At 39.7% G+C, this 13,687-nt stretch overlaps 1 protein-coding gene across 6 annotated transcripts in view; it reads right to left on the bottom strand.

Moving 5' to 3' along the window:
• The window catches only part of RBBP8 (RB binding protein 8, endonuclease), a 72,968-nt gene that overhangs the window by 41,332 nt on the left and 17,949 nt on the right, over positions 1-13,687 (bottom strand). For all 6 annotated transcript variants that reach the window (XM_065582089.1, XM_065582088.1, XM_065582087.1 and 3 more), the window contains 3 exons: positions 12,247-12,289; positions 2,844-2,939; positions 776-888 (listed from right to left, as the gene is read on the bottom strand). In XM_065582089.1, the coding sequence (XP_065438161.1) occupies positions 776-888; positions 2,844-2,939; positions 12,247-12,289 (252 nt within the window). The remainder of the gene's footprint in view (positions 1-775; positions 889-2,843; positions 2,940-12,246; positions 12,290-13,687) is intronic.

The following is a 13,687-nucleotide window of genomic DNA, read 5'->3' as shown; positions in this document are numbered from 1 at the left end:
ATTGCTGGAATGCCAGGTCCCACCTTCCTCTGTTCATTTTCTCTTTATTGTCATGCTTCTGTTCCTTTTTCTTCTTATATATTTTCTTTGTATTTATTTTGTTTTTATTCTCTCATGGTTATGGCCCTACCAAATTCACAGTCCATTTTGATTAATTTCAAGGCCAGAGGGTTTTTAAATCAGTCAATTTCACATGTTTACATCTTAAATTTCAGGGTGTTGTGACCTTGGGGATTCCGACCCAAAAAGAGATCATGGTGTGTGTGTGTGTGTGTGTGTGGTGTGTGTGTGTGTGTGTCACAAAGCTGTGGGTGGCAATCCTGCGACCCCCCCCAGAACAGCTTTGTGACCCCAATGGCTGTTCTTTTGGGTCAGGACTTCCAGGATTACAACAGCCTGAAAATTCAGACAAACATCTGAAAACATGAAATTGACCAATTTTAAAACCCTCTGGCCTTGAAATTGATCAAAATGGATTGTGAATTTGGTAGGGCCATAACCATGAGAGAATAAAAACGAAATACATACAATGAGATTAGAGCAACAGGATTTCACTCCATGTTAATATGAAATTAAAATAACTAAAAACTGTCTCTTATTTATTTTGTTTTGAAGACCACAGAAGGGAGTGTTCTTGCTTTATTGAACTTCTCAGGCTTATTAAAAGCTACAATATGGGAATTCTCTCAACCTATAGCAAGGTGTATAATCACCAGTTTACATTTACAACAGACTGCATTTTGTCTTGGGGACCATTATACTAGATAACACTCACTAAGTTCCGTGATGAGTTTAAGGTTCTGTTGCCGGATATTTTCAAACTCCTGCTGTTTCTTTCTCATATGCTCCTCAGTTACTGCACAGCGATCGCATAATCCTGCTCTTAATCTATGTGAAAAATTAAAAAATAAATTTTCCATCTGTTAGAAAGAATGTCATACATAGGGTCCTACCAAATTCACAGTGCATTAGGTCAATTTCACAGTCATAGAATTTTAAAAAGTTTTAATTTCATGATTTCAGCTATTTAAATCTGAAATTTCATGGTGGTGTAATTGTAGGGGTCCTGACCCAAAAAGGAGTCCTAGTGGGGAGGGTCGCAAGGTTATTTTAGGGGGGGTTGCGGTACTGCTACCCTTACTTCTGTGCTCCTGCTGGCGGTGGCGCTGCCTTCAGAGCTGGGCAGTTGGCAAGCAGCGGCTGCTGGCTGGGAGCCCACTTCTGAAGGCAGAGCTACCAGCAGCAGCGCAGAAGTAACAATGGCATGGTATGGTATTGCCACCCTTATTTCTGTGCTGCTGTCTACAGAGCTGGGCCCTCAGTCAGCAGCTGCCACTCTCTGGCCACCCAGCTCTGAAGGCAGCAATGCAGAAGTAAGGGTGGCATGGTATGGTATTGCCACCCTAACCTCTGCACTGCTGCTGGTGGGGCGCTGCCTTCAGAGATTCTCTCCCTATTACGTCATATTTGTTCACTTTGTAGGCAAAACCAAGCGTTTATTTACTACTGTTAGCAATGAAGAACTAAAAGTGTTATGGAACACAGAGCTGGATTCTGTTTTACCTAGGTTATCAAAATAATTGCCAGTTAATATTGTATTTCTGCAGTAAGAATTTATTCCTGGTAACTTAAGAAGCAGAAAGAATACAGCTGAATTTTCAGATCTTAGGTTGAGCATTGTCTCTAAGAAAAATCATCTTGGCTTTTAAACTGATTATGTTTGATACTATAGCAATGGAGAATTACTGTAAAAAGGATGTTTTAGTAGTCTCTCTTCTTATCATAACCACATTAAACACGTGGTATTCTGAGAGTTAAAACTGAGGTTTGTAATACAGTTGTCCTCCTTGAATCAAACAGTCTTAAATACTCTTGGTTTTTCAGAACAAGAGTACTTTGTCTGCTAAGTAACCATGCAAGTTCATCCATTTGTGTCTCTTTACTTTATTCATGCAGGGTCAAAAGTTCAGTACCTTACACTATTCAATGGTCCTATTCCCCTTCACAAAGAATTTCCAGGTATAAAGCAAACTATAAGGCTTTTACCTTGTTGTGGATTTTCACCTAGCAGACAAGGTAGGGAAATAGTCCCAATATATTATGAACTCCTGCTTTCAATGCATTCTAAAAGCCTTTTAGTAGTGAGTTTTATATACAAGTAACATAATACTGGTCCCAGACACTTTTAAAGACGAATAGGAGATTTGATATAATTTTATGCATACTAGTTTTGTTCAATACTAATAGATTAAACAAAAATAGGAACAACAAGCCACGTGGCATCCAAACTTAAAGAAAAAAACAGAATGGAGCAAGTAGTGATCAGTGAACAGTTGAGAATGAGAAAAGATTGGGGAAAAAGCAAAAAGCTTAAAGGAGATTGAAAAGAACCCTGAAAATCATCATCTACTGGAAGGATGTCTAATCAGTTGTCACAAGAGTTTTAAAATATAAAATGTAATCTAATAAATGCTTTCTAGTTTATTTTGCCATTTCCTTTAGAATCCTTGGCAGGATCTTGTCTTGCTCTGGAGTTTTGTCAATCTTCAAACGTGCTAAGTTCTCAATTGCCTATTTAATTTACACCTCTTACAGCAATTTTTGTAGAGGATATGGATTTGTTTAGAAGTTGCCACATTGTTTCCAGGTTGATCTCTTTCATTTCTATTTATCTGTATTGCACCAAGCACTGTGGTACCTGGGAACTAATACAATTATGTAAGAGGATTTGCACTTGCTACCTCTCCCTTTAACTATGTTTTGAGTATACATGAAAAAAGTTTGGTTCAGCCCTTCTCGCCTCTCCCCCCAGCAAAACAAAAACAAAACAAAACCTCACTCACCTGTCTTCTAAAACTTTGATAGTGTCATGAAGTCCTTTCTGTTGCTCTCTCAGCTGTTGATTTTTGGTATAAAACTCTTCAAGCCTCTCTGCATCCCTAAAATAAAGGAGAAACAGGTAAATGCTTTTAGAAATAGATAAAAAAATCTCTCTTCAGTTCTGACTAAAATCTATTAAGTTCCAATAGAGAATTCTGTTATGGTTGTGGCGACTTTGCTCTCTGTAATGTTTCTTCTGTCTGAGCAGTGTGATTGATAATCAGCAAAAATATTAAGTTGAAGACAATAAATGAAACACTTGCATGTGTTTATTGTGAATGGCTGGTAACTTAATATAATGTTTGAATTATACAGAAATAGTAGGTACTCCATAGCTCACATTGCAATTGAATTTCCACTAATGTCTGATTTTGGATTCTTCCCCCATTTAAACCCACAAAAAGAGTTATGCCACTAAAAGAGCCATTAAAAGTGGTAGGTTAGATCTGGGGCCAAAGCCAATTTTTTCTACAAATCTCCAAATAAATCAGACAAAAGTCACCCAAATTATGACGCCCTAAATACTACTTCTGGGGGGATTCTGCACCCCCCAAAAAATCCAAATTTGGCACCAAAAAAATTCAAAATTCTGCATATTTTGTCAAAATAAAGCAATATAATCATACCAGTTTCATTTGTTTTGGTATTTTATTTAAACTACAATACAGAAAAAAAGTCTCAATAACTATTCAGCATTTCCAAAACACATGAAAGTTAAGTTACAAACACTTGGTAACTAATACCCTGCATTCCAGTTATAACCCTGGATTTAAATTACATTACAGAAAACCAAAGAGAAGGGAAAAAAAGTAGAATGTAATTTTAAATTGCTCAGACTTTCACACATGAAAATCATACAGTTTTGCTAATCATTGTCCTGGACTGGCTGGGTACTTCAGGAAGTGCTTGGTTCTGATTGTCCTGACATTTTATTGACTGCTTGGTAAATGTTTTATTTGCCCTCAGTAATTTTTTTTTTTTAAGTGGGTAAGTAAAATAAATCCTGAGATGTAATAACACCCCATTGTGGCACTTTTGCACAGGAAAAAAGTGAAAAAGCACATAGATCTTCCTAGCTAAAAATTCCCTTACTGTCATTTATAATAAGGCTCCTTTACATCACTCTAGCAACGTAGAGGCCTTAAAACTTTCACAGGTTTTATGCTCCTGGGGGAACTGACTGAGCATGGGAACAGTTAACAATAGGAACATTAACAATGTTACTACGAAGGCAGACTGCTACATTTCTGCCTCAGAGAATGAGATCAATTAACTAGCTGGCAGGCTGCTACATTTCTGCCTCTATCCTGCCTCCTGCATAATAAAAAGCCCTACCCTTCCACGCCAGCAAGCTGCAGTAACAAGCGAGAGGGACAGAGACAATCTGTCCCTCTTGTTTGTATGCCTAGCCCTGCCCCCCCCCCCCCCCCCGATGGTGATCAACCATGCAGGCACGCACACCCAGCCCCCTCTCCTGCCTCTGAGGCTACTCCAGGCATGCTGGAACAGACGCGTTGCCTGGACTGCTGGGGAAGAGGTGCGTCTCCCCCAGCAGATTTTTTTTTTGCGTTTTTCTGAGTGGGGGGCACTTTTGTCAACATCTTAAATACGGAAAACTAATTTATGCTATATACCTTTAAAAATCTAGAATTCAATTACTTTTTTTTTTAAACATGCAGTGTTTTTTAAAGCTATAATTTATAAACATTAACCTATAAACCAAATATCACTGCTGAAATACAAATGTCAGCCAGCAACTGCTAACTATTATGAGACAGATGCAATTTGCCTGTAACCTCAAAGATAAAATATAACCGCTTCCATTCATTGCAAATCTTGCCCACAATAACTTTTCAAACTGTGTGGGGGTGGGGGTGAAAAGTAAGTGTAAGTATAACACAATTCACAAAGAAATTTCAGATGAGAGTGCTGGGTGTTGTAGAGCAGTAAGTCTACACACTGACAATTGTTCTTCCTTCTCTCTTCCAGTCACAGTATGCCAATATTTGGGTGACTAACATAAAAAGAGTGGAGTAAAAACGTATTTTACTTAAAGAAAACTGCAAAGACAATTTATTGAATCCTTTTCTTCTATGATCCTCTTCTTTATTTACTGCTGAGGATCATGGAATGGAACAATCAGAGGACTATAAAGGAGCATAGAGTGGGAAGTGCTGATTTGAGTGACTGAGGCACTTTGTAAATAGAACATGAACAAAAAACATTTAATTTTCATAAACAAATTAACTTTTTACCATTTTATTTTATCAATTAAAAGATGAACAGCTGACTAATTTAATAGAAAGGTACTGAATTCTCAGATATTATATAGTAACAGTTACCCATTCTGCCACGGTAGCCTGTGTGCACTCATTGAGCTTGTTCTCTCTTTTAAATCCTTTTGACTAGGATTAAGCGGAAGTTTTATGGCACCAAGGATTAGAACGCTATAAAAGCATTATGCCTGGTTGGCTGTTCAATTCCCAATGATCCCCCGTTTTCTCCTACTACCCTTCCCCCCATCCTGAACGGATGTTCAGGGCCGGCTCCAGGCACCAGCGGAGGAAGCAAATGCCTGGGGCGGCACATGCTAAGGGGCGGCCTTCCGTCCATTCTTAGGGCGGCACAGTCCAAGTGACTGGTTTTTTTTTTTGCTTGGGGAGGCAAAAATGGTAGAGCCGGCCCTGCGGATGTTGCAATCTCCTACCCCACAACACAACATGACTGGTTTTGGGGGAGCGGGGGGGGCGGGGAGAGTTACCCTTCTCATGGGTTCTAAAGTAGAGCTTAGCACCGACCACAGCCTGGGAACACATTTTAAAGGTATTAAACCCTATCTAATCTATGTGCTCGGTAATATTTGAAAACATGTTAGCTAGCTTTAAAACAAAATAAAACAAAAAAACCCCAAACACTTCCTTCCTTATAGTCTAAAGAATGCCTATAAGGGTTTATTCAAGGAACAGAGAGACTGACTATACAGGGAAACATCAAATCTGACTAAAAACAAACTGCTGCCAAATGCACAAGGTAAATAAAAAACAAACATTTTTGCTAACTTCTTTCTGTTATCTTGGGGGCTACCTGTAACTAGTCAATATAGCGTTTTGGGGGCTTTTTTAGACGAATACCATTTTCAGGTTGATGCCGTCCCTCTAGATGTTTTCAAATACATTTTACAACTCTTTGATTTTGGGCTGCGGGATTGGCGTTCACAAATGTGGTAGGAAGATGCTTCTGCAGTGTACTACCCAGATTTTTTTCTTTTATTGATTTAGAATTTTAAAATAAATTAATACCTTGAATGCTTTCTGACTTCACTTATTACTCAAATCACTATCATAGATCCAAATAGTGCTTTACAATACAATTAAATGATCCTCTTGTGTAAGGAGTTTACGGTCTGAAGTGCCTGATCTTGCAAGTGCCCCTAGAAGCACTAATATAGACTCTCATCTCCTTGTGGAGTGAAAAGCCAGGGACGAGTAGTCTAGACAATCCTCATATTTCAGGGGGAACCCCCCCACACACCTTTCAGGCCTACTATATGCAGTAGATCTAATCTACCTGGATTTTAGTAAGGCATTGGATACAGTTCCACATGGGAAATTTTAAGTTAAAATGGAGAAGATGGGGATTAATATGAGAACTGAAAGGTGGATAAGGAACTGGTTAAAGGAGAGACTACAACGGCTCATGCCTGAAGGGTGAACTGTCAGGCTGGATTGAGGTTACTAGTGGAGTTCCTCAGGGATCCGTCCTGGGACCTATCTTATTTAGCATTTTTATTAATTACCTTGGCACAAAAAGTGGGTGTGTGTTAATAAAATTTCAAGACAACACAAAATTGGGAGGTATTGCCAACACGGAGTATCATAAAAGAAGATCTGGATTACCTTGAAATCTGGAGTAACAGAAAGGGGATGAAATTTAATAGTGCAAAGTGCAATGCCATGTACTTTGGGAATTACAAGAATTTTTGCTGTAGGCTGGGGATTTATCAGTTGGAAGCGACAGGGGAGGGGGAAAGACCTGAGTGTACTGGTTGATCACAGGATGGCTATGAGCTGCCAATGTGATGCAGCCTTGAAAAAGGCTAATGCAGTCATAGGATGTATCAGGTCAGGTATTTCCAGTATAGACAAGGAAGTGTTAGTACCATTGTACAAGGCACTGGTGACATCTCATCTGGAATGGTGTGCGCAATTCTGGTCTCCCATGTTTAAGAAAGATTAATTCAAACTGGAACAGGTACAGAAAAGGGCTACCGGGATGATCCAAGGAATGGAAAACCTACTTTATAAGAGGAGACAGAGAGCTTGGCTTGTTTAGCTTAACCAAAAGAAGATGGAGGGGGATTATGATTGCTCTCTATAAATACATGAGCGAGATAAATACCAAGAAGGGGCAGGAATTATTTAAGTTAAGCACCAATGTTGACACAAGAACAAATGGATATCATCAACAAGTTTAGGCTTCAAATTAGATGAAGATTTCTACTCATCAGAGGAGTGAAGTTCTGGAACAGCCTTCCAAGGGAGTACTGGGGGGCAAAAATCCTAACTAGCTTCAAGACTGAGTTTGATAAATTTATGGAAGGAACAGTATGAGGAGACTGCCTATAATGGCATGTAGCCAATCTGCAACTGCTAGTGGCAAATACTATATCTCCAAAGGCTGGTAATGGTGAGGGCTCTGAGCTACTACAGAGAATTCTGGCTGGTGGGTCTTGTTCACATGCTTAGGGTCCACCTGATCACCATACTTGGAGTTGGGAAGGAATTTTCCCCTGGGTCAGATTGGCAGAGACCCTGGGGTTTTTCCATCTTTCTCTGCATGGGACATGGGTCACTTTCAGTGTAAATAGAGGATTCTCTGTAACTTGAAGTCTTTAAATCATGATTTGAGAACTTCAGTAACTCAGCAAGAAGTTATGGGTCTAATACAGGAGTAGATGAGTGAGGTTCTGTGGCCTGCAGTGTTCAGGAGGTCAGACTAGATCAGTGGTCTCCAAACTTTTTATGCACAAGATCACTTTTTGAATTTAAGATCAAACCAGGATTTGCCCCACCCTGCTGACTCCATTCCCCACTCCCTCCATTGCTCGCTCTCCCCCACCCTCACTCACTTTCACCAGGCTGGAGGAGGGGGTTGGGGTGCGGGAGGAAGTGTAGGCTCTGGGCAGGGGCCGAGGGGTTCAGAGTGTGGGGGGGGTTCTGGGCTGAGCCTGGGTCAGGGAATTGGGATGCAGGAGGGGGTGAGGTGTGCGGGCTTTGGGAAAGAGTTGGGTGCATGGGGGAGCTCTGGGCTGGGGCAAGTGTTTGGGTGTGGGCTCCGGGCTAGGGTGCAGGGTCTGGGAGGGAGTTTGGGTGTAGGAGGGGGTGCGAGGTGCTTATCTGCTTGCCCCCTCCCACTGCCGAGGTTGCAAATTCTGCCCCCGCAGCTCCCATTGGCCGCAGTTTCTGGCCTATGGGAGCTGCGGAGTCGGTGCTCGGGGGGGGGGGGGGGGGAGGGGAGGGGCAGCGCGCGGAGCCGCCGGCCTCCCCAGCCCAGGGGCCGCAGAGATGTGCCAGCTGCTTCTGGGAGCAGCATGGGGCCAGCCTTAGTCCTGCTGCGCCGCCAGACTTTTAGCGGCTGGCAATCAAGATTGACTGGCAGAGGCTCCAGGATCAACTACTTGATCGCAATCTACCAGTTGGTGACCACTGGAATAGATGATCATGATGTTCCCTTCTAGCTTTAAAGTCTATGAGATTCATAAACATGCAAAAAAGGAATAAATCCAATTTTTAAAAGTCATTTATAGGTCATCTTTAAATTATCAAACTATAGACTTGAATCCTGTTTTACATAAAAAATACTTAAAAGAATATATAAAGGTACACTACCATCTCCTTTTAAAACTCAGTAAATTTAGTGATCTGATCCTAAACTTTATGTTCATGTTTTAAAGAAATACAATGGAAGGAACAGGAAGAAGTTTTCAGGATTTTGGTACTGCTTGACAAAGTGACTGACAATTTGGCTAAGAAGCTAGTCTTTGTAATGAATAGTCTCTGACCCTGCATTTACAAGATCATTAGCTCCAACACTGAACCAGGGTACAACATAAGGAGCTCATTGTCAGGCTGGTTATCAAGTCTGAAATATTAAACCTCAGCTATTCAAAAGCATCAGGGAAAATAAAAACCCCTATGTAAGACTATTGTATCTACAATGTGGTACTTGTAGAACGACTCCAGCAAACAATAATTACGCCATTTGGTTTGATATGTATTAAATCACAACAAAATATCATCAATAATACAAATCTTCTAGAGACCAAACTGCCCAAGAATGTAAACTTTTCATTTTACATGGTTGTAGAAACAGGTCAGGATATTCAGGATTAAGTCAGTAACAGCAATCTGACAATTTTAGACTGGAACTGAAGCACATCTAGATATCTTTTTGGAAGCTGTACATAATAATAAATAAAAAGGGTGGTGCTTCATTTGATTTTTCAAGATATTTGTGACTATTACACAAAGCAAGAAATAACTTAACTGAAAATCATTTACTAAAACTGACGGTACACAAGTGTTGTAGTGTAAAAAGTCTGATTTGATTTCAAGCTTGGTTCCATTATTGCCTGTGAAGTTACACAGTCACTGTATTGCCAAAGCTACTTTATTCCTGACATATAAACTAGATATACACTATTTAGATTTTCACAAAACATCTGTCAGGGTGTTTCATGAAACCCTACTCTCAAAATTAATTCGAATTAATTTTGATACCAATGTCAAATGGACTGAAAACTGGCTGAAGGACTAAAAAACCATGGCCCAATCTGCCAAATTTTGTTCTGTTCCATGCATTATGTTTTATACAAATTTAATGTTTGCAAATAGTTTGCATGTACTATAAACTGAAGCCTAAGCTGACAGTCAACACACTCTGTCCAATCAGAGATGGGAGTAGGACTTGCAGCTGCACAAACCTTGGCAACTGTGGCTGGCAAAGCTGGGTGAGTGCTCAAGATGGAAGCTAAGAGGTAGCGGTGTGTGTGGTTACTGGGGCTGTTGGTACTGCTGAGGGTTTGTGGGTTGCTGGGAAGATTTAGAGAGTGCTGAAGAGGATGGGCAGGCTGCAGATGTGGGAGCTTGAGGATAATATGTCCCTCATCTTGTGCTGCTGTCCTGCCTTCTCCTTCAATGCCACTGCTAACTCCTCCTAGCTGCCCTTTTCAGGTCCTGATCCAGCAGAGGGAATGGTAAGAGAGGCAGCAGGCAGATGACTACACAGCAGGTGCCAAATTGACACCAGGTGGCCAAAACATAGGACAGCAGCTCCGATGGATGTGCAAGAACCCAGCTAAGAAAAGGGAATGTGTGACAAAACTGAAATGCCTGACATTTGGCAGCATGAGGATAATGACAACTAGAGAATATAAGTGGGGTGTGTTTAGCCGGAATATGCACACAACACTAAAATTTTGTAGGAACTGCAAACACCAGTGAGGACAGACAAAATGCACAGGGGCCTATAGCCAAAAATCAAACTTAATTTAATTTGGAAAAATGCAAGCTAATGAATCTGGGGAAATACAAATCAAGTAACAAATTTAATAGACGGCAAATACCTGAAAAGTAGTAGTTCTGAAAGTGGACAGCAAGTTAAATAGGATTTCGCAATGCAATAGGACAGCACAAAAGGGCAATGTAATCTTGATATACATGTAAAGATTTCACACCACAGAAAAGGGAAGTAATAATTCCATACTATAGGGCTTTGGTGCACAGCTGCTGTGGAAATCTGCCTTGATCTCCAAGAACCTCACTACCATAATGATACATATATTGGAGGAAGTCATAAAAGAGCCACCAGAAAGATGACACCTCTGGGAGTTATTGTACAAATAAATACATAAGTGTAAGACTAAGAGTATATTTGGACAATGTTGGGGAGGGCTCATATCTGTTAAAAAGTATTTGAAAGGTGCAACTACAAAGGAAGGAGAGGAATTATTTATTCAAAATGGCATAACTAGGAAAAATGCAGTGGCTGAAATTAACAATGGGAAAACTAGTTAACATAAGTACACATTCATAAGGTATAATTTGTTTTAGAAGAGCACAAAGAAACAGAATACAGAAAACTATGTTAAGAGTATTATAGTTGCATATTTAAAAATAAAGAATGTACATCTTGACCATATTGCACATAGGGAGTATTTTGATTACTGGTTAGAATAGTACAACCTAACTTCTTTAGTGTGTTTAATGCAATTAAGTCCCCCCCAAAAATGGAAAGAAAACTATAACATACATCAAAGACATTTTTTCATATAGCAAACATTAGTATACACTACTTATAATGCAGTCAAGTTCTTGAAACTTTCATTTTTCCTTTCCTGAAATCTGGAGTTAAAATTTGCAAACAGAATGTTGAATTAATATAGGATTTGGCATTTAACTGAATTATAGAATCTGGAGTGAGAACTAAAAACAAGCTGTTTTAATTTTGTAAACACAGTACATGGATTTTACTATGTTTACTTCTATTATCTAGGTTAAAATAGACACATGAACTAGAAAATGTGTAATAAGCTATGTTCAATATTGTTAAAAAAGAGGAAAAAATAAATTTTGCACAGCACAGGAGTGCATAAACCTTCAGGCTAGGGATGTAAAAGGTTAACTAGTTAACCGGTAGGCATTAGTCCTACAGGTTAACCCGCCTTAACTGTTATCCCTGGGCCAGCCAGCCAGCTGGTCCAAGTTGCCCCGCACTGGCAGGCCGCACAGCCCCCAGCTGTGCCACCCGGCCTGAGGGGCCCCAGCCGCTTAACCATTTAAACATTTTTAAATGTTTAAACGGTTAACTTTTTAAACAGTATTTACATCTCTACTTCAGGCTGGAGTTTTTTATACAAATCACTATGACCCAGCTTAGGGGAGGCAGCATTTAAAGGTAAACTACTAAGCTAAAAATTTTTTTAAAATATGGTTATGCCACTTGCTGCTCCTTTATAATGTACAGAAGCGACTTCACCTTAAAAAAAGGTTTCCTACTTATTTTTTTTCATATTTGAATTATCAACATCCTTGATGGGCACCCTAGAAATACCATAGAAGACTGCATCACCAACCACTCATGCAAGCAATGGAGAACTGGAGTTCAGGTTATAGATCCTGCAAATGTTTATACATGTATATTACTGACTTCAACATTGCTACTCATATGAGTCAAGTTATGCACATGGATGTCTGCAGGATCAGGCCTCGAGTCCTCAACTCATCATGTAGGAATTACAGTTTATTAACTATATTAAAATTTTCCTCCTATGAATTAGATCTGTCTGGCATACGAATAGGTACTTACAAACACCTTTCCTTTTTCAGTTTGGATATTTTCAACTGTAATCCTGGAAAGTGAAAAGAAAAAACATGGATTATCTTTTGACTCATTTTAAAACAACTGTATAGCTGAACTGTCCTTTCAGTTATGAAAGCTTTAAAAATCATTCATAACATTTAACCACTCCCTTTTCTCTTGTCCACAGGTAATTTATAACTCATTCTAAAATTGGCCCATCGGATAGGAGGCAGCATTGTTGTTTGCAAAGCCCTACTTTGGAAATGGCCTCAGTTTCCATTTTTCCATTCCAGTGGGTTTTAGTCACATGAGGGATGTGATTTATTCAGGTGTATGTGATGCAAAAGTCATTTGGTTCCATGAGTGTTTCCTGGTGTCAATCTCTATGGAAATATGCTTGCCTGCCATCTGTGAAAGAGGAAAAAATGCTGCAACATAACTAGGAGGAGGAGGAAAGTAGTGACTCCTGGACTAAGAGGGGTAGGGCCTATTTGGACCTTGCCATGATATCTGAATTAGTTCTTGGCTGAGTTCAGGAACAGCTATGAAGATCCCATTATTGGCTATCTCAGGATCCTTAATAAATAACACCTGCTTCCCTTTTAAGTTAATATCGAAATTTCTCCTTTGTAAAAAATATACTTCACCTCTACTATGCTGTAAAAGTAGGGGGTATTGTGTATTATTCATATAAACAATTTCTTGGACTTTGCAGACATGGAGTAGTACACAGTACTAAGTGGATATATAAAGTTGTAGAAAAGATTTCCGACATTAATTTTCAAATATTACAGTATCCGGTCATGTAATTAAGCACAGAATCATGGATACACACAAAGCAGCAACGTTAGGAACCTTAAGCGGTGGTCCCTTAAGTCCACAAGGAGGGCACGCTTCTGGGGCTACTACTATTCTCCCAGCAATAATGGAGCCATGCTGCTGGGGACTCCTCAGGCTGAAGCTTCCCAGAAAGCCTCTTTAAGATGATTTGAGGAATGATGCACATCATTCTGTGCCTTCCTCACTCTTTTCCTATTCAGTCATCCATGTCCGGCAGAGGATCCGAGACATCTACTCTATGTAGGAGAGGGAAGATTCACACATGTAGGGGACCCTCCAAATGTAACTGTTGGGGATAATCAGATGCTAAGTACATGACAAAGAAAATTAAGAATGGGAAAATAAAACATGTGAAGCCAATGAATAAGGAAATTTCCTCCCCACCCAATGTCTTCTTCAAACATACTACCAAAAAAAAGACTGACCAGTTTTATTCAGATTTTAAAAAACTTTTGAACTAAAAATACCGGTGCCAGCATGCCATTCACAAAAAAGGATATTCTTTAACGTTATAATCTCATGAAATCCTTATTAAGAAAGTGCTGACATAGTAACGACATAACATAACATAAAAACGACATAACAAAAACACAAAAATAAAAACTGC

Source organism: Chrysemys picta, chromosome 2, assembly GCF_011386835.1.
Source record: "Chrysemys picta bellii isolate R12L10 chromosome 2, ASM1138683v2, whole genome shotgun sequence".
In the NCBI taxonomy this organism is placed as follows: Eukaryota; Metazoa; Chordata; order Testudines; family Emydidae; genus Chrysemys; species Chrysemys picta.
The sequence above is the reverse complement of the archived record's forward strand: the minus strand, read 5'-3'. Positions and strand labels throughout refer to the sequence as shown.